The 26172-nt window shown below is 36.3% G+C and overlaps 2 protein-coding genes across 5 annotated transcripts in view; one reads left to right on the top strand and one right to left on the bottom strand.

Moving 5' to 3' along the window:
- The first annotated feature begins 1404 nt into the window (after positions 1–1404).
- LOC126966059 (protein canopy 4) lies at positions 1405–2407 on the top strand. Its single transcript, XM_050809936.1, has one exon. The coding sequence runs from the start codon at positions 1666–1668 to the stop codon at positions 2314–2316; it is 651 nt and encodes a 216-aa protein (XP_050665893.1). The 5' UTR covers positions 1405–1665; the 3' UTR covers positions 2317–2407.
- An 8657-nt stretch (positions 2408–11064) lies between these two features.
- The window catches only part of LOC126966054 (choline-phosphate cytidylyltransferase A-like), a 55680-nt gene continuing 40572 nt past the window's right edge, over positions 11065–26172 (bottom strand). For 2 of the 4 annotated variants that reach the window (XM_050809925.1, XM_050809926.1), the window contains exons 4-8: positions 25513–25675; positions 19034–19203; positions 17512–17738; positions 15207–15279; positions 11065–12077 (exon numbers count right to left, since the gene is read on the bottom strand). In XM_050809925.1, coding sequence (XP_050665882.1) covers positions 12021–12077; positions 15207–15279; positions 17512–17738; positions 19034–19203; positions 25513–25675 — 690 coding nt within the window. In that variant the 3' untranslated portion in view covers positions 11065–12020. The remainder of the gene's footprint in view (positions 12078–15206; positions 15280–17511; positions 17739–19033; positions 19204–25512; positions 25676–26172) is intronic. The other 2 variants (XM_050809923.1, XM_050809924.1) reach the window with 1 other exon arrangement.

The raw sequence follows: 26172 nt of genomic DNA, 5'->3' as shown, positions 1-26172 counted from the left end.
AGAGGAGGGTGGGAGATTGGTGATAGCGTCATGGGCCTGCTTGTTGTAACCCTTTGCTAAGGGGGTACGGGGGCGAGGAGAACGAATAATTGTCTCCCGATAGTATCTTTTAGGGTTGGAGCTGGGTTGAGATGAGTTGGTAGGTTGGGAAAAGTTAACGGGCAGAGGGGAGAATGTAGGAGAGGAGAAGAACTCCCTTGTCATCTCCGCATATGACCTGCGGACTGGGGGGAAACGAGCCGATGCATCTATATACGATATATTATCCTGAGACATAATACGCTTTATGTTTTCTTGGCGTAAAAACTCTGGACAGTTCTTATCCGACGCAAAATGACTGCCTGAGCAATGTAAGAAGGAAGCTTTTTCTTTTGGAACATCGCAGGACTCACCTGTATGGAGCTGGGCACATCTGTAACACCTGGGCTTAGAACTACACTGTGCTTTAACGTGGCCAAAACGACAGCAATTCAGGCACTGAATAGTCGGGAATTTATAGATTTCTACGGGAAGGGACGTATAAAATGAAAAATTTTTGGAGGGAAGCATCTGGCCTCTAAAAGTCAAAACAACCGATTGAGTGGGCACCCACTCGACAATACCTTCAATGATGTTCTTGCAGTTTAAGCGGCGGGCTTTCAAAACCTCGCCACAGCCAATCGGTAGCTCTAGGGATTCCACAAAGTCCTCCATAGACCAGTCCACAGGGACACCTCGGACTAGGCCCATCCGAGTAATATTAAAAGTCGGAATTACTGCTTTATATTTTGTCAAAGTCAGAATTTGGTTACTTAGAAAGTCATTAGCTGCTTGAGCGTTTGAAAATTCGACACTTACTCTGATGCGGCCAACACTTTTAACACCGTCCTTAACAACGTGCGTGAATTTATTTTGGTGTAGGAACAGTCCAAACTTCAATGCACGGATAGATGTGCCTGCAGATGGGTCCGAGACCTCCCTGGAAACGTGAACTATAAACGGACCTTTGTTAGGGATGACTGTAACCTTTAGGGCCTTCAGCGAACGAAGGATGCGTGTACATAGTTTGTACGGATGCTTGGGGCGGATTTAAACCTGATTTTTTCCCGCTTTCTGTAGCGGGCTCATCGGATTCGACATGCCGCTTCCGAGAGGAAGCAGCCTGTCGAGACGTATTTCTAGACCCATCGGGGTCTGGTGGAACCGAAGGGGGTTCCACCTCCATTCCCAACACACTAAATTACACCACCACCAATAAACAATAGGTAAAACACAAAAACCGGCCACTTTTCAACAAAAAAAACACTCGGAATGTCAACCAAAGCCAACACGACGGTACTCATGTATTAAATATACTACCTAGAAAAATGTTGATAATCCCTGAATTGTCATTTTGACAATGACATTTCTTTGTTTACTCTTTTCATATTTTTGATCTCGAATAAGGTAAATTTCCGACTTTACTAAATTATTAAATAGATACCTTAAACGATATAAATGAAGCAGTACTTTTGTAAATTATAATGTAATTCTTTGGTTGTAAATAGTTTATAATCAGAATTATATACAATTCTAATGTAAAATAATATAAGTAACGAATTACTAAGCTGCGTGAGGCTGTTTCAAGTTTATATTTTATAAATTACTACTTACCTAGTTGCCTGGGATTGATCCGAGTTAGAAATCATGATTCTCAAGATTTTCATGTTTGTGATGTACCTTATTTTTGTTGCGAGTAACGATGTTGAGGTAAAAACCGAGGAAGATCTCGGTGTCAAATACGCTAATAGGTGCGAGGTTTGTAAAATACTAGCCACAGAGTTGCAAACCCGGCTCGAAGAAACCGGCAAAGTTCACGATATACTTGAAATTGGATACTCTCTTGATGACGTGCAACCAAAGAAAAGAACCAAGTATGAAAAATCTGAACTGAGATTAATAGAATCGTTAGATGGTGTATGTGAGAAAATTCTCGAATACAATATACATAAGGAACGTCAAGATAGTACAAGATTTGCCAAAGGTATGAGTCAAACATTTCAAACCTTACATGGTCTGGTTGACAAAGGTGTGAAAGTTGACTTGGGTATTCCATATGAGCTCTGGGATAAGCCTTCAGCTGAAATAACTCAAATGAAATCACAATGTGAAAGTTTACTTGAAGAAAATGAGGAAGCTATAGAAGATTGGTATTGGAAGCATCAGGGCAGTATTGATTTAAAAAACTATTTATGTGTGAAACATGCCCTTCGGAACACTGATGATTCATGTTTATATGAAGAATTGCAAAGTAAGGGTGATACTGGAACTGTTGAAAGTACAAAGACTGAATTATAATAGGGCCTAAGTTGTATTCACTTCTAGACATTTCTATTTTTATGTTTTTCATTACTGTTCCAGATCAAAATAATTATAATTTTTGCTGAAATTATGGTTTATTTTTATTTTCTATACTTATTAATCCATTCCAAGTGTTAAAAATATTAGTAAGAATAAAGTTTTATAAAATATTATTAACTTTTCTATAAATTACCACATCACATCTATAACCCTTGCAGAACCCAAAAATTGACTCAAGTATAGTTACTTGTACTAGTACTAGTAGGTACTAGTGTACCTACATATAATATTTTTTCTGGGTTTTTATGACATTTTTAAAGATGATATATAGATATATAAAATTTAATAAATCATCCTTGTGTGGTGGCCTAGGCTTTCCCCCTATGCTACCCAAAAAAAGGTACAGGCATTTTTTTTTTAGAAAACTTGTTAATTTTTTTAGAACAGTATATACTATACTTTAAAGAAATAAATGATAAATTTATGTTAAGACCTACCATGTTCCTAATTCCTTAGCCCTAACCATAACAAACAAAATAAATAAATATAATATAGAATAAGTACGGGATTGATAACAGACTGTTGGTGGGTAGGAGTGAGGGTGTGTGTATGTCATGAAATGTATACAGGTGAATTTTCTCTGCTGCTCAAGAAGAGACACAAGACCATACAACTGACAGCTAAAGGTTTCGTGGCCACAGTGAGAGGATGCTTAAAAGTATGGAGTAGCTGCAATAGCTCTTCTAGCGGGTGGTCTTCTTGTTCATCTTGGGAAGGGGGAGTGATACTCGACTCATTTCTTAATTCTAATCAATTTATTTACATGTTTGTCCATCATTTATACAAATATTATTGTAAGTGTACTGTTGGTGTGCAGCAGTGTTTATTGAAAAGGTTTCTTACAAAAATATGATTCATCACAAAATATTTACAGGAGTACCTTAGATTTGATAGTTACACAAGTGGCCTACATTTACAGTTTGACATACTGCTTGTTATGCGACTTGGTTCCTTGACATTTATTTATAAGAACATTTTAATATAAGTATTTTGTTCATTTAAATATTTTTAACTAATATTTACTATAAGTCTATCCCCCTTATTCATAATGGTCCGCTAACTTAAAACAGCCGCTAAGGAGTGTTTTTTCTCATTCTGACTTAGGTCAATAGAAGAAGACAGAGTGAGAATTAGCAATGCTTTAAGTTAGCAGACTATTATGAAAAAGGGGGTATGTCTTTATCCTATTTACACAATATATTAATTACATAATAAGTAATAACTAATAATGATAAAAATGTTCTTATTGTTCAATGAGGTGAACATTCTGGCGTCTATCCAGGGCAGGACTCCAATTGATACAGTTCTGTGGCACCAACTTCCTTTTGAGTTGACGCTCGTGATCGTCTGGCAGATTACTTTCGTTTATTTGACCGGCTGGATCGTTAGCCGAGCCCCCGTATGTCAAGGTCCTGTTACCACACCAAATTCTTTCATACTTTTTTATATTCAAAATAGGATATACCTCGTAACACTCATTGAAAGCCAAAAAGTACCACTTATTTGAAAAAGTATGCCTCAGACCTGAGAAGAACGGGCGCAACAAACTCGGCGGGTTTTTTTATATTAATATGGTGACTGCATTCCCTATCTGTGTTATCATTAATAAAGTCATAATAGCCTTTACCACAAACATCCTTTAAATTTTGATACCTATTTTAAACTATTTACAAAATTAATATAATTAAAATAATTAGATTGGTTTACCTACTGGTTAGTTGTTTTACTGATGTAAACATCAATTTAAATACGTTACATACCATAAAAAAATTCGTTTTTGTTGCCAAAAAACTCCAAAGTGCCTACGTACCGACCAAGTAGTCTACGTACGTACTTACTACATGTTAGTAGATTTCTGTTGGTTGGAAGACAATTATAACCATTCTCAAATGGACACTAGCTGCAATATTGCATCCTGTGACACATCCGGATAACCGTCCCGCGGTCCGAGCTGAACGTTGTCGGTCTTTGTCCATGCTCAATAGCGCCCCGCTAAGTTTTCCACGCACTCTCAAGACGATTGTGTTTTGCCTCGCTTGTTCGACGAACGACGGAATCTTTTTCTGGTTCTAATAATAGTAAGGCTTTCCTCAATATTCTGAACACAGAACTTAAAATGCCAACTCTTCTTGGTCTGGACAACCTGTAATTTACGAACTGTCTCATATAAACTGGCTATAATAAAAGCCGCGTTAGGCACGTGCACTCTATGTTTGAGTTCACGTTAAGGCCATTGTATATGCTAAGAAGAGGTTTTCTCCGTGTAACTGATCTTTATTGCGTGAATATCACTTAACAACAGGTGACCTTCGCTCGTTTGTCCTCCTATTCCATAAAAAAATATATAACTGAACAAAAAAATATATGTGTTAGTTATTGGACATTAAATGGAATTAATACTTTTTTGCACACTGTACATAGTATCGCTATTTGCGATGCACAGCAATACTATCAAATCAAATTAAATCAAAATATTTTATTGCAAGTCACATTTTACAGTAGGATGGTTGGTACATTAATGGGTAGACAATATGTGACGCCCTGCAAGGGCACAGCAACGTTATACATAAAATAAATAAGTCTTATACATTTTTTACATTCTTATACTATATTGTAACTAATTCTCACACTTGTAATTAAAAAATTCGGGTAAATTGTAGAAGCATTTTGAAACTAAAAAATTTTTAAGATGTCTTTTAAATAGAGAAGGCTTCTCTTTATTTTTAATTTCGTTTGGGATGTGATTATAAATTTTTATTGCCATGTGGTGAGGGCTCGATGACACTAATGACATACTTGTTTGGGGAATTTTTAATTTGTTTAAATTTCTATTATTTCGCTTGTTATTTGGTAGTGTTGAGTATAAGTCCGAATGTTTTTTAACAAATTTACATGCTTCTAGGATGTAAATTGAAGTAAGGGTTAAAATTTTGTGTTTAATAAAATATGGTCTACATGAATCCATCTGCTGAATATTTTCTAAAATTCTGATACATTTTTTCTGTTGAATAAATATATCTTTTATTTCAGTACAGTTTCCCCATATTAATATTCCATATGATAATCTAGAATGTGCATATGCATAATAAGCAGCAAGGGCAGATTTGAAATCTGTTACGCGTTTTAGTTGGTAAAGAGCATAAGTAAAAGATGACATTTTGCTTTTTAATTTCTGTAGATATGGCTTCCATGTCAAGTGTGAGTCTAAATCAATTCCCAGTAGTGTAGCTGTGTCAACTGTTTCAAGTTGTGAATTTTTGTAAGAATAAGATATATTTAAGGGGGGTTTTTGATAAGTTTTAAAAGGTATAATTTTAGTTTTATTAATATTAAGTTCAAGATTATTATTATTTAGCCAATAAAAGATTTTGTCCATTGTAATATTTAATTTTTAGAGCATGGGATCAAAATAGAAATGTCATCAGCAAAAAGAGTACAATCATCATCTATTAAGTTAGGAAGATCATTTATGTATATGAGAAACAATATACAACCCAACACACTGCCCTGTGGAATCGATCCTGATAAGTGAGCTTGTGTGGTCTATCTTTCCAGTCTCGAAGTTAGTATTTTCTATTTCCACATATTGAAAACGATTATTAAGGTAAGATTTGAACCATTTATGGGCAATTCCTCGAATTCCTGAGAGAAATAATTATTCTAGTAAGATATCATAAGAGACTCTATCGTATGCTTTGCTCATGTCAAGCAGTAGGCCAACTGAATATTTTTTATTATTAAGTGAATCAAATATTTTTTGTATGTATTTGTATATCGCTAAAGTTGTGGAATGGTTTTTCCTGAAACCATGTAGGCTTTCATTTAGGATATAATATTTTTCCAGAAAACTACTTAGGCGTATAGCCATTGCAGTTTCAAGTATCTTCGCTGATGTAGGTAGAAGGGCAATAGGTCGGTAATTATTTACATCAGATGTGTTTCCTTTCTTATATACCGGTTTTATTATGGATATCTTTAGATCGTCCGGAAATAATCCTTCACAGAATGATTGATTAATAAGTTTAGTGTACGGGTAGGTTAAAATATCAGCACATTTTTTTATTAAAAAAGGGGGATGTCATCTATTCCGAAAGAGTTTTTATTCTTAAGATTTTTTATTATGTTAAAGATGTCTTTGGGTTCAAACGAATTTAGAAATAACGAATTAATTGATTTATTAGAATTTATAGCTATATTGTCGTTTTTTACTTTAGGGCTTGATGAGATGGATAAATAGAAACTATTAAATGTATTAGCAATAATTTTCGGATCTACTATAATATTATTCTCTGAAGATTTAAGACTTATGTTTTGCTTTATTCTTTTATTTGTTTCATTTTTTATTATTTTCCACATGGATCGTGTTTTATTATCAGCTGAGTTGAATTTACGGATATTTATAATTTTCTTAGATTTATTTATACAACTTTTTAAAACTTTGCAATATCTCTTATAAAAATTTGTTAATACTTTATTTTTGGTTTGTGATACAAGGAGTTTTAATAATCTTTTATTTTGACATGATTTTTTAATTCCTAGTGTTAAATAAGGTTTATTTTGGTTTAGAGTAAATTTTGTTAGTAATTTAGGTATGCATTTATTCAGGGCAGTAACAATTATATTTAGGAATATCTTATAGTTTTCGTTAACGTTATTGTTAGGCTTAAGTTGATCATCCCAGTTGATATTCGCGAGTTCGTTTTTAAATTTATTTATATTAAAGTCATTAAACTTACGTTTTAATTTAATGAAAGACTGTTTATTGTGGAAAGTAAAAGGTAATGTGAAAATGATGTCCTTGTGATCTGATAATCCAAAATCATATACTTCAATTTTTGAGCCTTCTAGATTGAAATTTGTAAAAATTAGGTCTATGCACCTTTTAGTTGTAGGAGTTATTCTAGTAGGCTCTGAGACTTTTTGATGGAAGTTATAACACAACAAGAGGTTATTGAGTCTGCTTTTTTCCTTTGCATCTAGAAAATCAACATTCATATCTCCCATAATAATAATGTTTTTATTCATTTCTTTTTTATTAATGTTAATGAGGAGATTTTCTAATAAGTTGTAAAACAATTCTACTTCTCTACTACTATTAGGCCAGTACAGATTAATCAGTAGTAGATTATTTTTAGGTATCTCTATTGCACATACTTCGAATACCATTTCGTTAGAGATAACTGACATATCAACACGTTCTAAATATTCTAAATTATTTTTAACAAATATGCAAACACCGCCGCCATCATGATGTACACGACAGAAGGAAGCTGCCATGATATAATTATTTATGTGTAATGTTTTTTGTTTTTCTATAGATAACCAGGTTTCCGAGATACACATAACTTGTAGATTAGGTAATTCAACAGTTAAATGGTCAAGTAGATGTATTTTATTGCAGATGCTTTGCATATTTTGATAAAAGATATTTAACTGTTTTGACGATCTGTTTGTAATATTTTGTGTGTTCATGTCTGAACTAGGTCCGAAAGTTATATCTATTTACCATTTTACGCTCATTTCTTAATTCACGATCAGTTCGGCGTTGTACATTACTTATATTTTCACCTATATTTGTAGCGGGACGACGTCGAGTTGAATGCTCGCCCGGCGATTTATTGAAGGTAGATTTAGATTTCACGCCATCGGTAATATTGCATTTCTTATTGTTTATATTAATATGCTGTACGTTCTCTAGCGATGAAGTGCTGTGTTCTAAGTCTGTTGAAGTGTTGATTATAGGTTGTGGTGTATTTGTTGAATTGTGTAATTTAGATTGAGGTGTCGGGGTTGCTTCAGTGTCCGCGAGATTCGAACGGTTTCCTTTCTGTTGATTATATGTTTCAGGCGTTAAAAACTCACTAAGACGTATTCTGTTATTATAGTGGTAACGATTATTTTGAGATGTTTGGAGAAGGTGCTTTACCATCCTTTTGCTGATAAGTTCTACAACTATTGGACGGGTATGTGTGTATTTTCCTATTCTATACATATCTTCTACGTAGTCATGTATGTCCACCCCATATGTCTCGTAAATGTAGTATCCAATGTCATCGAACAGACTTTGTTTATCATACCGATGGTTTATGTGTTCGGGGAATCCATAAACGACGAGTTTCTTACTATTTATGTCCCGATTAATAATAAATTTTAACTTCTCCACTTCCGACTTCAATACGATATTTTCGTTTTCTATATTTGAGAGTTTTTTGCCACCTACAAATTCTTCGAAATTTTTTTCAAGCTTTTCTAGCTTGTTCAACATAATTTCAATTTTGTCATTCATATTTAATAAACTTTTAAACACTTTAAATCACTTTTAAACACTTAGGATAACATATAAGATACATAGTAGAAATGAGCGCCGCGTCGGCGCGCCGTCGCCGCTGCGGATTTGAGTCAATGCGGCGTCGCCAAATGGAACACACGGCGCACCGCCGATATCGCGCTCTTTCTTACTTACCTTTTTTTTAATGGAATAGGAGGACAAACGAGCGTACGGGTCACCTGGTGTTAAGTGATCACCGCCGCCCTAAATCTCTTGCAACACCAGAGGAATCACAGGAGCGTTGCCGGCCTTTAAGGAAGGTGTACGCACTTTTATTGAAAGTACCAATGTCGTATCGTCCCGGAAACACCGCACAAGGAAGCTCATTCCACAGCGTAGAAACACAGTCTTCGAAACACTCCCTGTGATAAATGCGGTAGAAGACACACAATGAAGCGACATATCTACGCAACGCCGAGTGATTCAGCCGTTCAAACAGCACTGGGTCCCCGACAATTCGAGCTGCTCTACGTTGCACGCGGTTAAATGGGTCGAGCTGATACTGGGGTGCGCCAGACCAGAGGTGACAGCAATACTCCATGTGTTGTCGGACCTGCGCTTTGTAGAGCGCTAGAATTTGGGCCGGCTTGAAGTATGGCCGTGCCCTCTTAATGACGCCCAGCTTCTTCGAAGCCAATTTGGCTTTGCCCTCCAGATGGCCACGGAATTGGCAATCGCTCGAGATTTCCAGACCCGGTACTAGGTGAGGCTTTAAAGGAAGTGTTGTCGAAGAGCGGTGATACGGAAAATGGGGTTTTTTATTGGTAAACGCGCAAACTTGAGTTTTCTGGGGGTTAAATTGGACAAGGTTTAATTTACCCCATTCCGCGACCTTCCCAAGACAGGACTCGATAGAAGACACAAGTTTCTCCCGGCACTGGTCAACGATTTCCCGAGAGAGACCTGCAAGGTCCGTGTATACGGCATCACCATTGGTGTCGTCTGCATAGCAATGTATGTTGTAGGTGTCCAACATATCATTGATATGCAGTAGAAACAGTGTGGGAGATAGCACACAGCCTTGGGGTATTCCAGCGTTCACGGGCTTCGGGTTCGAGCAATAACCGTCGACAACGACCTGTATGCTGCGCCCAGTGAGGAAGCTGGAGGTCCACTTGCATAAGCTTTCGGGAAGCCCAAACGATGGAAGTTTTGAGAGGAGCGCCTTGACACGATCAAAGGCCTTCGCTATATCTAGGCTAACTACCGTTTAATTTTGATTCAAATAACTTTATTAAGTACTGACAATGGTTTATTTTTTATTCAAAAATCAGTCCCTTATAAAACTGTAAGGCTGCGCTCGCGCCGCCGAGACGCGGCCGTCAAAATTTTTAGATCACGCCGCCGCCGTGGAATTGACCATCGGCGCTCATATCTAATACATAGTGTACTACACAGCAGTACTATACTATAATTGAACCTCAATATTCAATGTAATATAGATAGCCCTATCGATATTATAGATGATTTCCGGCTTATAATAAGCCATCTATCGATAACCAAACTATCGATAGTTCGACAACAGCAGCCCGGACGGGACGATGACAACCTCTCGCTCCGCCCAGTAACTCAAGGCCTTTGGCAGATACAACACCCTTAATTTGAGAGCTCGATGCTGGCTCAACCTGTCCGTGGCTCGGCATTCGAGTTCAGCAGTGAGGCGGCCTCTCGCGGCTACTCGCTCAGTCAGTACATGGCATATATAATAATAATACATACATTAACCGACTGTTGTGTTAGTATTACATGAGCCTACTATTCACCAACTCGTAGTACAGTCAGCAAACATTTGTTACCCTACAATTCCGATCTTGTAGTGGTACAGAACTATATTTAACTTGGTTCTACTATATCAAGTACTGGAGGATGTGGCGACGAGATCAGACGACGGTGCGTCATCACCAGGTCTGCAGTGGAACGACTGGGAAAAATTTGGAGAGGAGAGAAGGATTACCAAGAATACTAAAGTCAGATTGATGAAATGTCTTGTTTACAATCTTTCTCTATGGAGCCGAAACTTGGTCTCTGAGACTGTCGGATCGCCGTAAAATCGATGCATTAGAGATATGGGGCTGGAGAAGCCTCCTAAAGATCCCGTGGACCGCTTCTCGCACCAATGTATCCATGCTCAAAGAGCTTCGTGTTAAAGACAGATTATCCTCAATTGTGCAACTAAGACTACTGAAGTTCTTTGGTCACGTGTCTAGAAATGAGAACTCGATGAAGAGACTGGTAGCAGGGCCAGGTGGAAAGCAAGAGGACACGCGGTCGATCGCCAACCCGCCGTATAGACGCCATCACAAATCAATTGTCTAAGTTTCTAGTATGTATGAAGAACCCAATATTCAATAAAAACATTATTATAATAAGCACCTTTTATTCAAAAGTCCATAGAGTAATACAATAAATTATACTCTGCACCTAGAATAGACAAGTTGATGCTAAAAAGCTAACATAAGACTCCATCTTTCTAATGAGATAATTTAAACTAATATAAATAATAATAAAGAATAAAACTAATAGGATTAAATACATTCACACCTCTATGCAATCAGCAAACATAAAATACATGATTTAATTTAACTTTACAACTCTATCAAATGCTCACGACATTTAAAATGGTGTCGTCCCACAAAACGTGTACATACATTGTATAAAAATACTATGCCATACATTAAGTATTGTGTGTTGTATACAATACGTTTTAACCAATTTTTCTTGTAAACAAAAAATAAATTAATATTTAACATTCAGGCCAATAATGTAAATAAGAGACTCGAGAATGAAATAATATATCATCTATATTCACAAGATGTAGCGAGCAATCCACGAAACACTTCACTGGTGTATCTTGACAATATATATACATTAATTTCATTTAATTTACGTCAATAACACATAATACTCTCTAGTAGTACATTGCTCTGTGTCTCATATAATTGTTATCACACCATAATATTAACTTTGCCACTGATAATATTACATATCTATGTTTAACTATTAGATCTACACACGAGTAGATGATGGCTACATTAATTATGAACAATACAGGCATTTTAAATGCTTGAAAGAGTTCCTGTCTCATGCATGCCATTCCGTACACAAGTGTGTGTATTTCTTCACATTTTTTTTTAATGTCATTGACATTTCCAAAGAGCCCGTGGCAAACTTTATCCAAAAAGGTTTGTAGTACGTTATGTATATCTTGTTGAGTGGTATCAGACGGTCTCGTTGATAGAGAGTGTGAGTAACTCCTAGGTGGGGCACGGGTTGGAGTCCTGGTAGTCGTCGTCACTGTCGGAGCCATCATCAGTCAGCTGGCGGGGCGCTCCCGTCCGCGACTTCCCGCCACACTCAGAGCCCGATGCATCTGTAATAAATTAATTATCTTTTTTTTTATGATAATAAGGGACGAGACGAGCAGGACGTTCAGCTGATGGTAATTGATACGCCTTGCCTATAACAATGCAGTGACGCTCAGGATTCTCGAAAAACCCAAGTATTTCGAAGGGCACTACAATTGCGCTCGTCACCTTGAGACATAAGATGTTAAGTCTGATTTGCCCAATAATGTCACTAGCTACGGCTCCCTTCATATAGAAACACAATTTTTACACATTACTGCTTCACGGCAGGAAAATAGGCGCCGTTGTGGTACTCATAATCTAGCCAGCATCCTGTGCAGAGGAGCCTTTCACTCGTAACTAACTGGTAACTAAGTGCACAATGAAACACGACAGGGGGCCATGTATAAAGTACGTTAATATATTTTTATTCCAGTACATTTCGAACCATAGGGAATTTTTAATTCACACCTTTACTGATACCACACCCGCCCGCGTCATTCAAAAGGGACGGGATCTTATCGACGCGGACTTGACGGTACCTTCAATAAGTGATTGTTGATGTATAAGACGTCATCAAGATGGCGCCCCGTCCCTACGTTGTGCGGTCACTATATTATAACGTTTTGTTTATCCAAGCCCTCTCTATTATTAAACACAGTGTCTTAAAAGCGTCAATACTTTCTTGTATGTATATTTTTAACTAATTTTACCGAAACAACGAATCACCCTACATATGCAGCACTTAAATATACAATAAGTGTAGCTACATAATTGATATCGCATTTGCTGACCAAATTTTATTACTTAATAAGGCCAAAAAGGAGATTTTTAATTCATTAGCACGGACGAATAAAAAAATAAGGACTCGGCGCCTTATTTGGACTTTATATCAAAAATATTGAAGCAGGCATACTTAATAAAGTATATATATACTTGCTGACCCGACAGACGTTGTACTGTAGATGATAAAAAAAGTACTATTTTATAGGAATTTGCCAATCATATTTCAAAGCATCAAGAATTACTTCGTAGAAAATGCTCCCTGTTGTTATAATGAAATTGTTTCACAGCAGAACTGTCAAACCGTCAATAAATTCTCTCACAGAAAATATGTCCATACAAAACAAATATTGAAAAAAATAATAATTATGGGTTCGTTTCCAAATCGAAATAAAAACTATCCTATCTCTAAGTTGGAGTAAACTACTAAGCTGTGGAATGAGCTCCTTGTGCGGTGTTTCCGGGACGATACGACATGGGTACCTTCAAAAAAAGCGCGTACACCTTCCTTAAAGGCCGGCTCTGGTGTTGCAAGAGAATGTGGGCGGCGGTGATCACTTAACACCAGGTGACCCGTACGCTCGTTTGTCCTCCTATTCCATAAAAAAAAACTGCACTCCATGAAGTAATCCCCATTAAAATCCGTTCCTTAGTTTAGGAGTCCATCGCGGACAAACAACGTGACACGTAATTTATATACATTAAAGATATACTTATATTATTAATTAAATCATATTTATACACCCACCGAATTTAACTTCTTGCAAACCACTACCATCTATAATGAATACTAATTTCTATAATTCATTCTAAAGACCATAAAAGTCAAATACCAAGCAAACAGCAAATGAGCATATTTTATGTAATAAAAATATCTAAATTAAATAAAACAGCAAAGTACTAATGCGTGCTTGTGCAAGTGTGTCGTTTGTGTGTGTTATATATAGGATGTAATGTTTTTAACTTTTTATTATATAAAAAACATTTATATAGTTCTTACTAGCTGCCCCGACAGACGTTGTTCTGTACATAGTAAAAAAACAACTGTTTTATATTTCAAAACATCAAAAATTATTTCGTAAATATGCTCCCTGTTGTTAGAATGAAATTGTTTCACAGCGGAACTGTCAAACCGTGCGTCACTAAATTCTCTCATAGAAAATATGTCCATACAAAACAAATATTGAAAATAAAAATATTTATGGGTCCCAAATCGAAATAAAAACTACCCTATCTCTCAAGTTGGACCAAACTGCACTCCATGAAGTAATCACCATTAAAATCCGTTCATTAGTTTAGGAGTCCATTGAGGACAAACATTGTGACACGAGATTTATATATATTATGATTAACAAATTACTACATTAAATATCAAAATTCTTGTACATACATAAACTGGTTTGAGTTTTACCGTGTACAAAAGGTCGTCGGAATACATAATATTATTTAAATTTTAGATGTAATACTTAATTCATTATAAAAGAAAAAGGAAACTAAACTACATACAAATATTAATTATGTAGAAAAAAACAAAAGCATAAACATTTAGGTGCTAAGACATTATATGAACAACATTACAAACTAAAGAATTTACGAATACCCTCAATATTAACACTAAAAGTATTGTTGTTTTTTATACAGAGTGATTATTTTATTTAATGAGAGAAAATGAAAAACGCTATTTTTATAACTAAAACCACAACTGGATTACCCAATAGTGTTATCAGCACAAACAAATGAGCGAATAAAGTTATTTATATTATTATTATTTATCGCCATTTTATAGAGAGCGTGCATGTATTACGGTTCTACGAGTACGGAGCGGGTGCTCATGTCATTATGAAATGCAACCGAATAAAGTTTGACGTTTTATTATGTAGGTGTGAGGTGGCAGACAGAGACAGGCAACGTCTTACACTTGCGATTAAAAGGCGAAAAAGGCATTAATTTCTCAAAATTTATTCCTTTAGAGTTCCCACCGCTTCGAAAAAAATATGGCGCTCTGAGAGAGAAGGTGCGCAAGAAACTATCTCAACTTTCTTTTTTGCGCTCTATTCAATAAAATATACAGCGTGATTCATATGTCACTTTGTGTTAGTGTGCGTGTATTACTCAAAATTGAGGTTAGCAGTCAACCTCATTTTTTTTCGACGATTTCACAGCTGTCACAGTCTGTCTAGACCGTATAAGATTAGATGAGGTTCTATAATGAGGTGAGGTGAGGTTTTAGGTATGATAATGAAAGCACATTTACATCCTTAAAACATAGGTCTGTGATAATCAATAGTGAAATTTGTTTTTGCGTTATTTGAACAATTTTGGATGGTGTGTGGTGAGTGGTGCCGCGGCGTGCTACAAGCGTGAAACATTACCCAGTTACCTGCATCCTCGTCCCATAACAACTCGCAGCGGCGTGACTTCGGCGGCGGAGGTGACACGGAACCCCTGTTAACAATAGTTGAAAATTACTTTACTTATGCCGAAGACATGTTTCACCAGATTCCTGCCAGCGAATTCCACCTTCGAATGATACGCCATGAATAATTATATCATCCCCACCATCTGGATGTGTGGCGTTCTGGATGTTCCTCCACAGTGCGGTTTACAAGGTGTTTTTATTTTAACGAAAATAAGGGACGAGACGAGCAGGGCGTTCAGTTGATGGTAATTGATACGCCCTGTCCATTACAATGTAGTGCCGCTCAGGATTCTTGAAACACACCAAAAATTCTGAGCGGCAATACAATTGCACTCGTCACCTTGAGACATAAGATGTTGATTCTCATTTGCCCAGTTATTTCACTAGCTACGGCGCCTTTCAGACCGAAACACAGTTATGCTTACACATTACTGCTTCACGGTAGAAATAGGCGGATGGTCTAAAGACTACAAAGTTGTGGAATGATTTTCCTTGTACGGTGTTTCCGGGATGATACGACATGGGAACCTTCAAAAAATTCTGTGATTACTCTGGTGTTGAAAGAGAATGTGGACGGTGGTGATCACTTAACATCAGATACGCTCGTTTGTCCTCCTATTCCATAAAAAATCCTTATCAGTACACTAGTAGCGTAGTTCATTCTGTCTGAACTCCGTAGCATAAGATAATACAACATGTAAGATGAAAAAAAATACGTTTAAATGAACCGACTTCAAAAACGGAAAGTATGAATTAACTAAAAATTTAATTTAATACACCTCTTATGCAACCCTTTATTAATAAAATACTATTATTTGTATGTGCTAACTATTGATAGGATTCAAGTCGTTGCCAAGCCCTAAGCAAAATAAAACTTAATATTATAAACAGCTTACTTAATGTAATTATTAAGGTTGTCTGGTCACGCGTGTCTGGCCGCTTGGGTTGTTCTAGACGAAGCTATCCCGTTGAAAGTCACTCGTGGCGAATGTAGGTACCTACTATTACATTTGGCTTGGCACCGACTTCAAAGCTATCAATATGTAGCACATACAAATAATAGTATTTTATTAATATTAAAGGTAAAGGTTTGCATAAGAGGTGTATTAAATTAAATTTTTAGTTAATTCATACATTTCCGTTTTTGAAGTCGTTTTTTTTAACGTAGTTTTTTTAATTTTTTACTTTTTGTATTATCTTATGCTACGGAGTACCGTACGTCATGATGCTGTGTCTATAACTGAAGTACACTAATGTAGCGGTTGCAACATTTGTGTACTCTCTTTCTAACGGCGTATGCCGCAGAGCTGAGTCTATTTGCTAGTTGGGCAACATGTGGACCCCCCACTGAAGCTTTTTATCCAACGCGATACCCAAGAAGACCGTATTGTCCACAAGTTCCAATCTCTGGTCATTTATAAGTACGTTGGTTTGTACCTCCGCTGTGTTTCGTGTAACGAAACGCTTATACACTTTGTTTTTTTACTGTTTAAGGGCAGATTATTCGTCTCAAACCAACACACTATCTTTGAGAGTGCATTGTTTACCTCGTATTCAATATCTGCACGTCACTTCACTTTAAAAATAAGTGAAGTATCATCAGCAAAGAATACAATCTTATGGCCATCATCTACCACAAACAGTAGATTGTTAATATATATAAGAAGCAAGAAAGGACCGAGAATAGAACCCTGCGGAACACCTATTCCTACAGGTTTACCCGAAGAACGTTTGCCATTTACATCGACTATCTGAACTCTTCTGCTTAAATATGATTAAAAAAATTAAGGGCTTTATTTTTTACTCCATAATGCTTTAGTTTTAGGAGTAAAGTTTCATGGTGGATGCAGTCAAATGCTTTGGACAAATCACAAAAAATGCCCAATGCATCCTATGACTCCTAGGCGTCAAAGATGTTAAATGAGTCTAGTACGAGCATGAAATGTTGATAAACCCCTTGTGAAACCAAATTCATTTTTTTCAATAATTAACAAAAACGCATCTGTAGCTGCTGAAGCAATTTTTTTTTACTAATAACAGGTAGCACTGAAATAGGCCTGAAATTAGCGGGGTCAAAATAACTGCCCGATTTAAGCAAAGGTATAACCTTGCTGTATTTCATGAGGTCAGAGAACACCCTCATCTATGCATTCGTAAAATATTATTGTTAATTCAGGTGCTATAATGTCAAGTATGTTTTACAATATTATTCCATTGGCCCCAAAGGTTCGTTGTATTTTTTTTAAATGGTAACAAACCTGTGCGGGTAGTCGAAGTCGTCTCCGTTCTCGCTGGGCGAGGGCGAGGCGCGCGGCGAGGGCGGCTGGCTCAGCGCCTGCATGAGCCGCCCCTTGGACTCGTTCCAGATGTTGGACAGGCGGCCGTCGGGCCCGAACAGCAGCAGAAACGCGTCGATCAGCTCGCGGGACTTCTCCTCCCACTTGCTGAGGATGTCCACGCGCTTCTCGCCTATGTTGGTCATCACCTGCAACATCATCCATACCATCTAGATCCACGTACACCAAAGCGTGAAACAAGTTATTTGGTCGGTCAAATATCCTCGATCTTGGCTCCTACCTACAGATATCGCTCGAGTAGAATGCAGTCGGGGCCTGGGTAAAGAGCACGCCCCGCCTCGTGCGTCTACAGTGCCGTCCTTGACAGTTACCGTATTATCGTTAATACAGAAGTTGCGACCCCAGATTATTATTATTTTATTTTAATAATGACTGACCCGAGTCCATCAGGTTCTGTTTTAAACAGTTCATATTCAGTTTCTGTTCAACACAAAACAAAAATTCGAAATTTAATTATTACGTTAAAATGGTAGTTTAAAGCATTGTTTAAATCTATCGACACAGTCATCATTATGATCATAAATTATAATTAGGTCACACTATCATATTCCTGAACTCTGCATTCAACTCGCGCATTGTCTGTATGTATTATCTATACAAACAATTCAGTTAACCAACCGAGGTGAGTTGAGGCGGGGTCATTGGTTAGTTACTCATTGGTTTGGTAATGATCACAACATATGGTAAACAATCGCTACTACAGGGGTCTTTGATAAAATATGTTTTCTTACGGCCTTACAAATACACTTGGTTTAAAGTTATACCTGAGAATAAACCAAGAATATGCAAAATGTTTACAAATACTCTATTACCTTACACGAGTAACTAAAAAAAATGTATTTTTTTTTTTATGAGAGGGGGGCAAACGGGCAAGAGGCTCACGAGATGGGGAGAGATGAGGCAACCGCCCATGGACATCCGCAACAACAGGTGTGTCAAGAAATGCGTTGCCGGCCTTTAAGGTGGGAGTATGCTTTTTTCTTGAAGGTCCCTAAGTCGTATCTGTTCGGGAAGACCGCTGCCGGTAGTTGATTCCACAAAGTGGCTGTGCGAGGCAAGAAATTTCGGACAAAACGCGCGGTTGTGGAATGCCAGACGTCTACGTGATGCGGATGGTACTTTGCACGTAATGTCCGAGGGTGGAATTCGGCCGCTGGAATCAACCCGAACAGCTCCTCTGAGCACTCCCCGTGAATGTAAATTAATAAGTAAAAACACAAGAGTTATTGAGTTAAAGTAGATGTATCAATCCAGCATTTTAAAACCGATCATAAAAGTATAAGTAATAACTTTAATTATAAAAAACATGAGGCAGCGCTCGTTCACGCATGGAACTGCCATATTTTAGGAAAGGGTACGACCCGCCCCACGTCGCCACCACAAGCGAGCATAGTAAGCATGCTGAGTTACGCTATCATATTACCTTCTTCCCTTTATCCTTGAGCTGGTCCATCTTGTTCTGCAACCGGAACTTCTTCTCGTTGAGAAAGGACACATTGAGCTCCTTGGCGGAGTATCCTCGCGCCAGGTTCCTTCGCACGTATATGTCGTAGTCCCTCACTATCCGGGCGACGATATCCGATGTTGATACACCTGGAGTAAATTTATTGAGTGTTAGTCATTATTTAATGTGCATCTTGTTACAATATACATTAACGGGCACATTCAAGAACAAGAAGTTTAATGACAACATCTTATCTATCCATAGTTATGTCCAATGTTATCTGTCAATAGGTTATTGATATGTAAGTAAGCGTAAAAGGATAGATTTGTCTACGTCTAGTAAGTTAAACTAAGGATAGGTAGGTTATTGAAAAGTTAGTTGGTTAGAGCACAAAGCTGCCCAAAAGAAGTTGAAGTAAACGCCATTCAACATTCTTTCAATTAGTCGTAATAATAATAGGTTGAGGATAAAGTTTCTTCCCATTTTATATGCAAACTCAGGATATCTTGACTCTGAAGATGTTTACAAAAACATGTTTTATTTGTTACTACCTACTACTACACTGTTCGACCTAATTCTAGAATGATCCTTATATCCGCACTGAGCGATAAAGTGAAAAGTGTGGACAATACCAGAGTGATCACTTTGTAACCCCATAGTCCTGACACGTAATAACAATATGATATTTTATGAATTAAAATGGGGTTTCGGTCTCGTGGAATCTGTGTTAATGACATACTATTTTGTACATTAATATTAGAAAGGCATAAAAAAGGCATTAAAGGCATTTATTTTCTCAAAATTGATTCCTTTAGAATTATTTTTGATGTCATTTCTAATAACTACTAGATACTACTACCGCTTCGGAAACAAATGGCGCTCTGAGAGAGAAGAAGCGGCGAAAGAAACTCTCCCAGCATTCTTTTTTTGCGCTCTTTTCAATAAAAAATAAATAAATATTTATTATATCCTAGTACAATATACTTTATTAAAGTGAAACTTTTATTACATCGTATCAAACTTTTTCGTCTGTGTGTTGCATGTCGTGTGACGGTCGGGCGGCCCCTATATTGGATGCAATTGCGTTCGGGTGGCAGAGTAGGCTCGAACCCCACACACTTGATAAAGGTTTTTTTTATTTTATGAAAATGTAAAGCATAATATATATTTTTTTTTCTATGCTTATATTAATACCTATGTTATTTTGTGAAAGAGATTTTCACTTGCATCGTGGTTTCATAAAACCACACAATTGCTTTTTTTATTTTCTTTCTCTTTCAACACATCATAATGTCAGAAAATACATCGAATAACAACTTTTTGGATAGTTGTTAATCGGGCCGAAATTATGTCAATAATTTCGTATAAATACATGAGTAAAATATTTCTATGGAAATCAATTTCTAAATTGATTTAAGAGGGTAAAAAAAGTATTAATGACATCACGGACTAGTAAAAAAAATAAGGACTCCGTGTCACCTTACATATCAGTGTAACACCAAAACAAGCCTATTAACGTGTAAATACATAGCCCCACGCACACACTTACACTGCTACAGGCTGATAGGCGGCCATTATGAGAATTGTCATCGTTTGTGACAGATCAGTTTGCGTCTCAATAAAATATTTTAAAAATGCCGTCGTGCGTTGTGAAAAAGTGTAAAAACGATACTATATAAGTATTTGTGGCCATATATGATTATTTAAGGGAGAAAAAATTGTGTAACTAGTATCCCCCGTAACCGCACACACACTAGCATAACGGAGCTTCACTTGCTAATATCGGCGCGGAGTCCTTCTTTTTTTACTCGTCCGTGAATGACTTGTGTTTCGTTTCACTCGCTACCGCAAAATTTCTTCGATAATTTATATCGGAATTTTGATTATAGCTTGTCCGATTTTAATGACACGCATTTGACGATAAGCATACACCATTTCATTTGTAATAAACTAATTGCAAGGTCGTGTTGCAAAATATCGCCTACGATGCTATATTAATTAGGTCTAGGTTACACATGCTACATTTATATAATATTATTATCATGCTAGACCCGTGCGAATAGTTCGCACGCTATTGCGGTCACACTGAAACAATATAACAGAACGATGACGCATCCTAAAACCCTGTCAAACAGAAATAAAATTTGAAAAACAAAATTTTACGAACGAAGCGGGACTCGAAACCACGACCAATAGCGTGACGTATCGTCATAAAATCTTGTATGCTTTTTTCAACTCTAAGGTTGTGGCTTCATCTACAGTATAGGTTCTCAACGTGGGCGATAACGCCCCCGTGGGCAGTAGAAGACCCTGAGAAAATTAGGGACATTGAGATGGCGCACATGGGGCGTGGGTAGATAAAAAAAAATACTCTAAAAAGGCAACAAAATACACGAAAATACTCTAGAAAAAAACATATTCTCAAAGTGGGCGGTGATCAAAATAAGGTTGAGAAACTATGATCTACAGGATCTACTTGGTAACCTGCTCAACCCCAATATTTGCATATTAGGAAATTGACTTGAGATGTCGCTCTTGTAAATCTAAACAATTTGTTATGTTATTAAAGTGATAACCCTCACTTCTAGGATTGATACACAAATAAAATTTGAAAAACAAACTTTTATGAACCATGCGGGACTCGAACCCACGACCTCTGGCATTCCGTGCCAGTGAGCTAACCGTTCGAGTGACGTGTCGTCATAAAATCTTGTATGCTTTGTTCGACTCTCATCCCGAGTCGCGCATCGTTCATAAAATTTTGTTTTTCAAATTTTATTTGTGTATTAATCCTAGAAGTGAGGGTTATCACTCTAGAAACATAACAACCTGTCAAACAGATTAAGTTGTACACTTGCAATATTTTTTGGAAAAATCTATGATTTATAAACTTTGTCTATTATGGTCAATAGTGACAGAGTTGGTGAAGAATTATGGAAGACGACAAAAGAATACATCTCTGAGAAATAATAATAAAAAGATAACATTGAATTGCGTAATTCAAAAGAATTATCATTAAAATACGTTTGTGAGGTTGGTATCTGTGTAAATGACATCATAAACGATAACACATCTAAGAATGTAGCAATTACCACCGAGCTATTTCATGATATGGATAGATTTAATTGTGCTATAATTTTAATAACTCTTGCGAGCGTTTATTTTAGATTCATAGGCTTTTCTATACCGAATGGGTGGGAGATTGTTATTTTTCATAAGAATTTTTAAATCTATATATATAAAAATGAATTTATGTTCGTTAGTCTCGCTAAAACTCGAGAACGGCTGGACCGATTTGGCTAATTTTGGTCTTGAATTATTTGTGGAAATACATGGAAGGTTTAAAAGGTAAATAAATAGTAAAATGCTCGGAATTAAATAAAAATAACAAATTTGTTCTTCCTTTGATGCGTACCCCGTCGAATTTATTGACGCAACGGTTTGACAGTTATGCTGTGAAACAATTTCGTTACAACAACAGGGTGCATTTTTACTTAGCAATTCTTGATGTTATGAAATATTATTGACAAATTCATATAAAAACATTATTTTATTTACTATATACAGAACAACGTCTGTCGGGTCAGCTAGTCCAGAATAAAAATATTTAAATTTGATTTATATTCGAAGGTCCGAAACTTTTATGCGTACCCTGTAGGTATGAATAATTAAGAATTATATTTATTTACCATAGGAAGTGAGTGGAAAGAACTGATAAGAAACTGCCAGGCCATCCTTTTATTTATACACCAACTTAGCCTACTCAATATAATTAGGTACTATACAATTTTAACAGACAAGAACCAATCCTCTATATAATCTACTGTACTGAGGCTCCTCTGCCTCATTCATCATCATTACATTAGTGCTCAGTGGGTGTTGGTATACTGTCTGCTATTTTATTATTAACCCTTGCAAATCTATTACACAGCAACTACAGTTCATTGTTTCTTCTTGAATTAAGTAATATATTTTCTAACATACATTATATTATCCATATATATATGTGTGTGTATTTAAAGGGAAGGGCAAGGGTAATGTTTATCAACTTGAGTTTTTCCCGTAGCGAGACTCTTACAGTCGTTTTCAATAACCTATCTATCCTTAGTTTAAGTTACTAGAGGTAGTCAAATATATCCTTTTATGCCTAGTTGCAGATCAATAACCTATCGACAGAAAGCATTGGACTGTAACTAATAATATAACTATATTGGACATAACTATGGATAGATAAGATCTTGTCATTAAACGGTGATAGCAATATATATATCTGTAACTAGAGATACGTTATTGAAAACGGCCGTTAGTCACATATTATAAATAACTCTTATGCTACGTATACGTACCTAATGTATTATGTAGTATATATTACCGAAAATTTGTAAATTACAAATTTTGTATGTATGCCTGAGAAGAGTTCGCAGACTGAGTTTCGGTTCTTGGTTTATTTAATTTAAACATAGATCAACAAGTCGTATGAATAAAAACAATCATATTTGAGAGTGTCAGAACTCTAAAATCGTCTCAGATAGCTTTGACAGGATGGTGAGAAAACAGATATATTTTTCCTTTGATAACATAACTCTCTATTCTATTTTCACACAGATAACATAGATATAATAAAATTAATATATTATCTGTCATATAAACACCAATTTTACTTTTAACGCGCGGACTGCCTTGTGTCTCATTTCATTCAAGTTTAGGAAAACCGTTCATGTAACTTTATTGAAGTAGGCGTTACTTTGCGGAAATCCATAATTATACAAATGATTTCAGTTTTCTTTAGTGTAAATTCCGCAAATATTTGTTTTAAAACAATTTTACACGTGTTTCGCCTCTACACGAGGCATCTCAGGACATGTTGTCTCGCCAAATTCTGCCACGAGATCAGTCTCGTTGGATATAAATGTAACTATATATATAAACTAACTAATAATTTGTAATTAAAAAAAAGTAGATATTTATTCTGACAACAGATTAGAAATACTAAAATAAACAGAATCCTACGCATTCACGAGTGACGACGCAATATAGCGTGAAGGTTTATATTAAATATTTGACATTGACATGACATTAGCTTAAACTCAATGAAATAAATAAAGGTAAGTTGATGATTTAAGTAAACCAATACATAAGTTCTCTTTTATTTCTCTAAATGGGTACAAACTATTAACATATCTATATATATGAAAATGAATTGCTGTTCGTTAGTCTCGCTAAAACTCGGGAACGGCTGGACCGATTTGGCTAATTTTGGTCTTGAATCATTTGTGGAAGTCCAGAGAAGGTTTAAAAGGAATGAATAAATATGAAAATGCTCGGAATAAAATAAAAACAACAATTTAGTTTTTCCTTTGATGTGTCCCCTGTCGTCCGATATTTGTTTTGTATGGACATATTTTCTATTAGAGAATTTATTGACGCACGGTTTGACAGTTCTGCTGTGAAACAATTTAATTATAACAACAGGGAGCATATTTTACAAAATAATTCTTGCTGTTATGATATATTATTGACAAATTAATAAAAAACATTATTTTATTTATTATATACAGAACAAAGTCTTTCAGGTCAACTAGTAAAAAATAAAGAGTATTATAGGAGTTAACTTACGACTGTTCCCAACATTCAGTCTATATCTCACTTGAGATAAAAAACGTAACTATCGTTGACTTTTCTGTGCCAATAGACTTATCGACAGTAACTCACCTTATCCGTACACGATGTCTGTCAATGGGACGACCGCGACGTTATAGCCTACCAGCGATAGAAGTTTGTATGGAAATTGCAATTCACGCGTCTCAATATAAGGCGATAAGAATTACTTATCGGGTATATTGGGACAGCTTCAGATTATTGACAGCTAATTACTGACAGTAGAAGGTAGTAATTTATCTCTATCTGTAGATAGTATACTGGAAACGGCCGTTAAACAATTTGTATTGATATAACCATTATCACGACAGATCTGTACGTTCACTATCGACCAACATTTCTTTTGCTTTACGTTAAAAATTTATCACAGGCGTTTAGTAGTAGGTGCCTATTTGTAAACGTTCTAAACTCATTTCAAATAGTTTTGAATAGTATTATTTTTATTTAACTTGATAGTTTTCCAGTGTAAGGAATTAGGTACCCACAATTTTTCTATACATAAAAAATGATTGAACTATGGATAAATAGACATGGCATCTTAAAGCCTATAAAAAAAACTTAAAAAACTTGGATTCTATCAGCACACAGTAGGCATAGATTTATATAAACAGAGATATATTTGCTCCCATTCTATGTAGGAAAGTGTCGTAAATAGCATAAGTGTTCTATATACTCTGGCTGCACTGCCCCATAACAATATACCAAGCAAAATAACTCAGATTTTCGAGTTTTTCAAGAACCCTGAGCAGCACTGCATTGTAATGCAATGTAATCAAGTGAACATCCTGTCCACCACTTACCTTCTGTCCTCTCCGTGGCTACAAACATGTCCTTGGCCTTAATGATAGCGTAGGTATCTTCGCAGTCCTCGGTAGTGAAGGGTATGTCGTCGTGGGCCAAGAAGTCAATCTTGTTCGTCTCCAGAAACTCATCATCGTATTCCCAGGGCGCGCCGCGTAACACCTGAAAATATAACAAGTATTTCACTCGTATTATATACCAATATTTCCCCTTACTGCTACTTCATTATACAAGGGACCATAACACCGGACATGCCCTAAGAAGCCTCATAAGCAGAAGATAATTGTTCATTCAAATCTACATTATATAATTATTTTCACAAGCAGGGGATGCCGGAGTAGGTTAAATTGTGCCATGAATTAAATGTTTTATTCATTGAACAGAACTTAAACAAACTATATTCAGTTCCCGTCGATTCCGTTAACAACGTTGGACAATCAGTTAACACGATCTAAAAACATAGTAACTGTTAGCGGCAGCTGTTGGTTTTAGCAGTACAACGCTAATGCGGACGCCACAATGGAATCTGTTCTCAAATCCATAATTATCCAAATTATTCGGAAATCCATAATTATCCAAATTATTATCGCCAAGATTTTGGCGAGTCAACACGTCCTGAGGATGCCTCGTCTAGAGGCGTAACAAGTGTCGAATTGTTT

Source organism: Leptidea sinapis, chromosome 9 (assembly GCF_905404315.1).
Source record: "Leptidea sinapis chromosome 9, ilLepSina1.1, whole genome shotgun sequence".
Taxonomy (NCBI): Eukaryota; Metazoa; Arthropoda; class Insecta; order Lepidoptera; family Pieridae; genus Leptidea; species Leptidea sinapis.
Note: the sequence above shows the minus strand (reverse complement) of the source record. Positions and strands in the feature narration are given on the sequence as shown.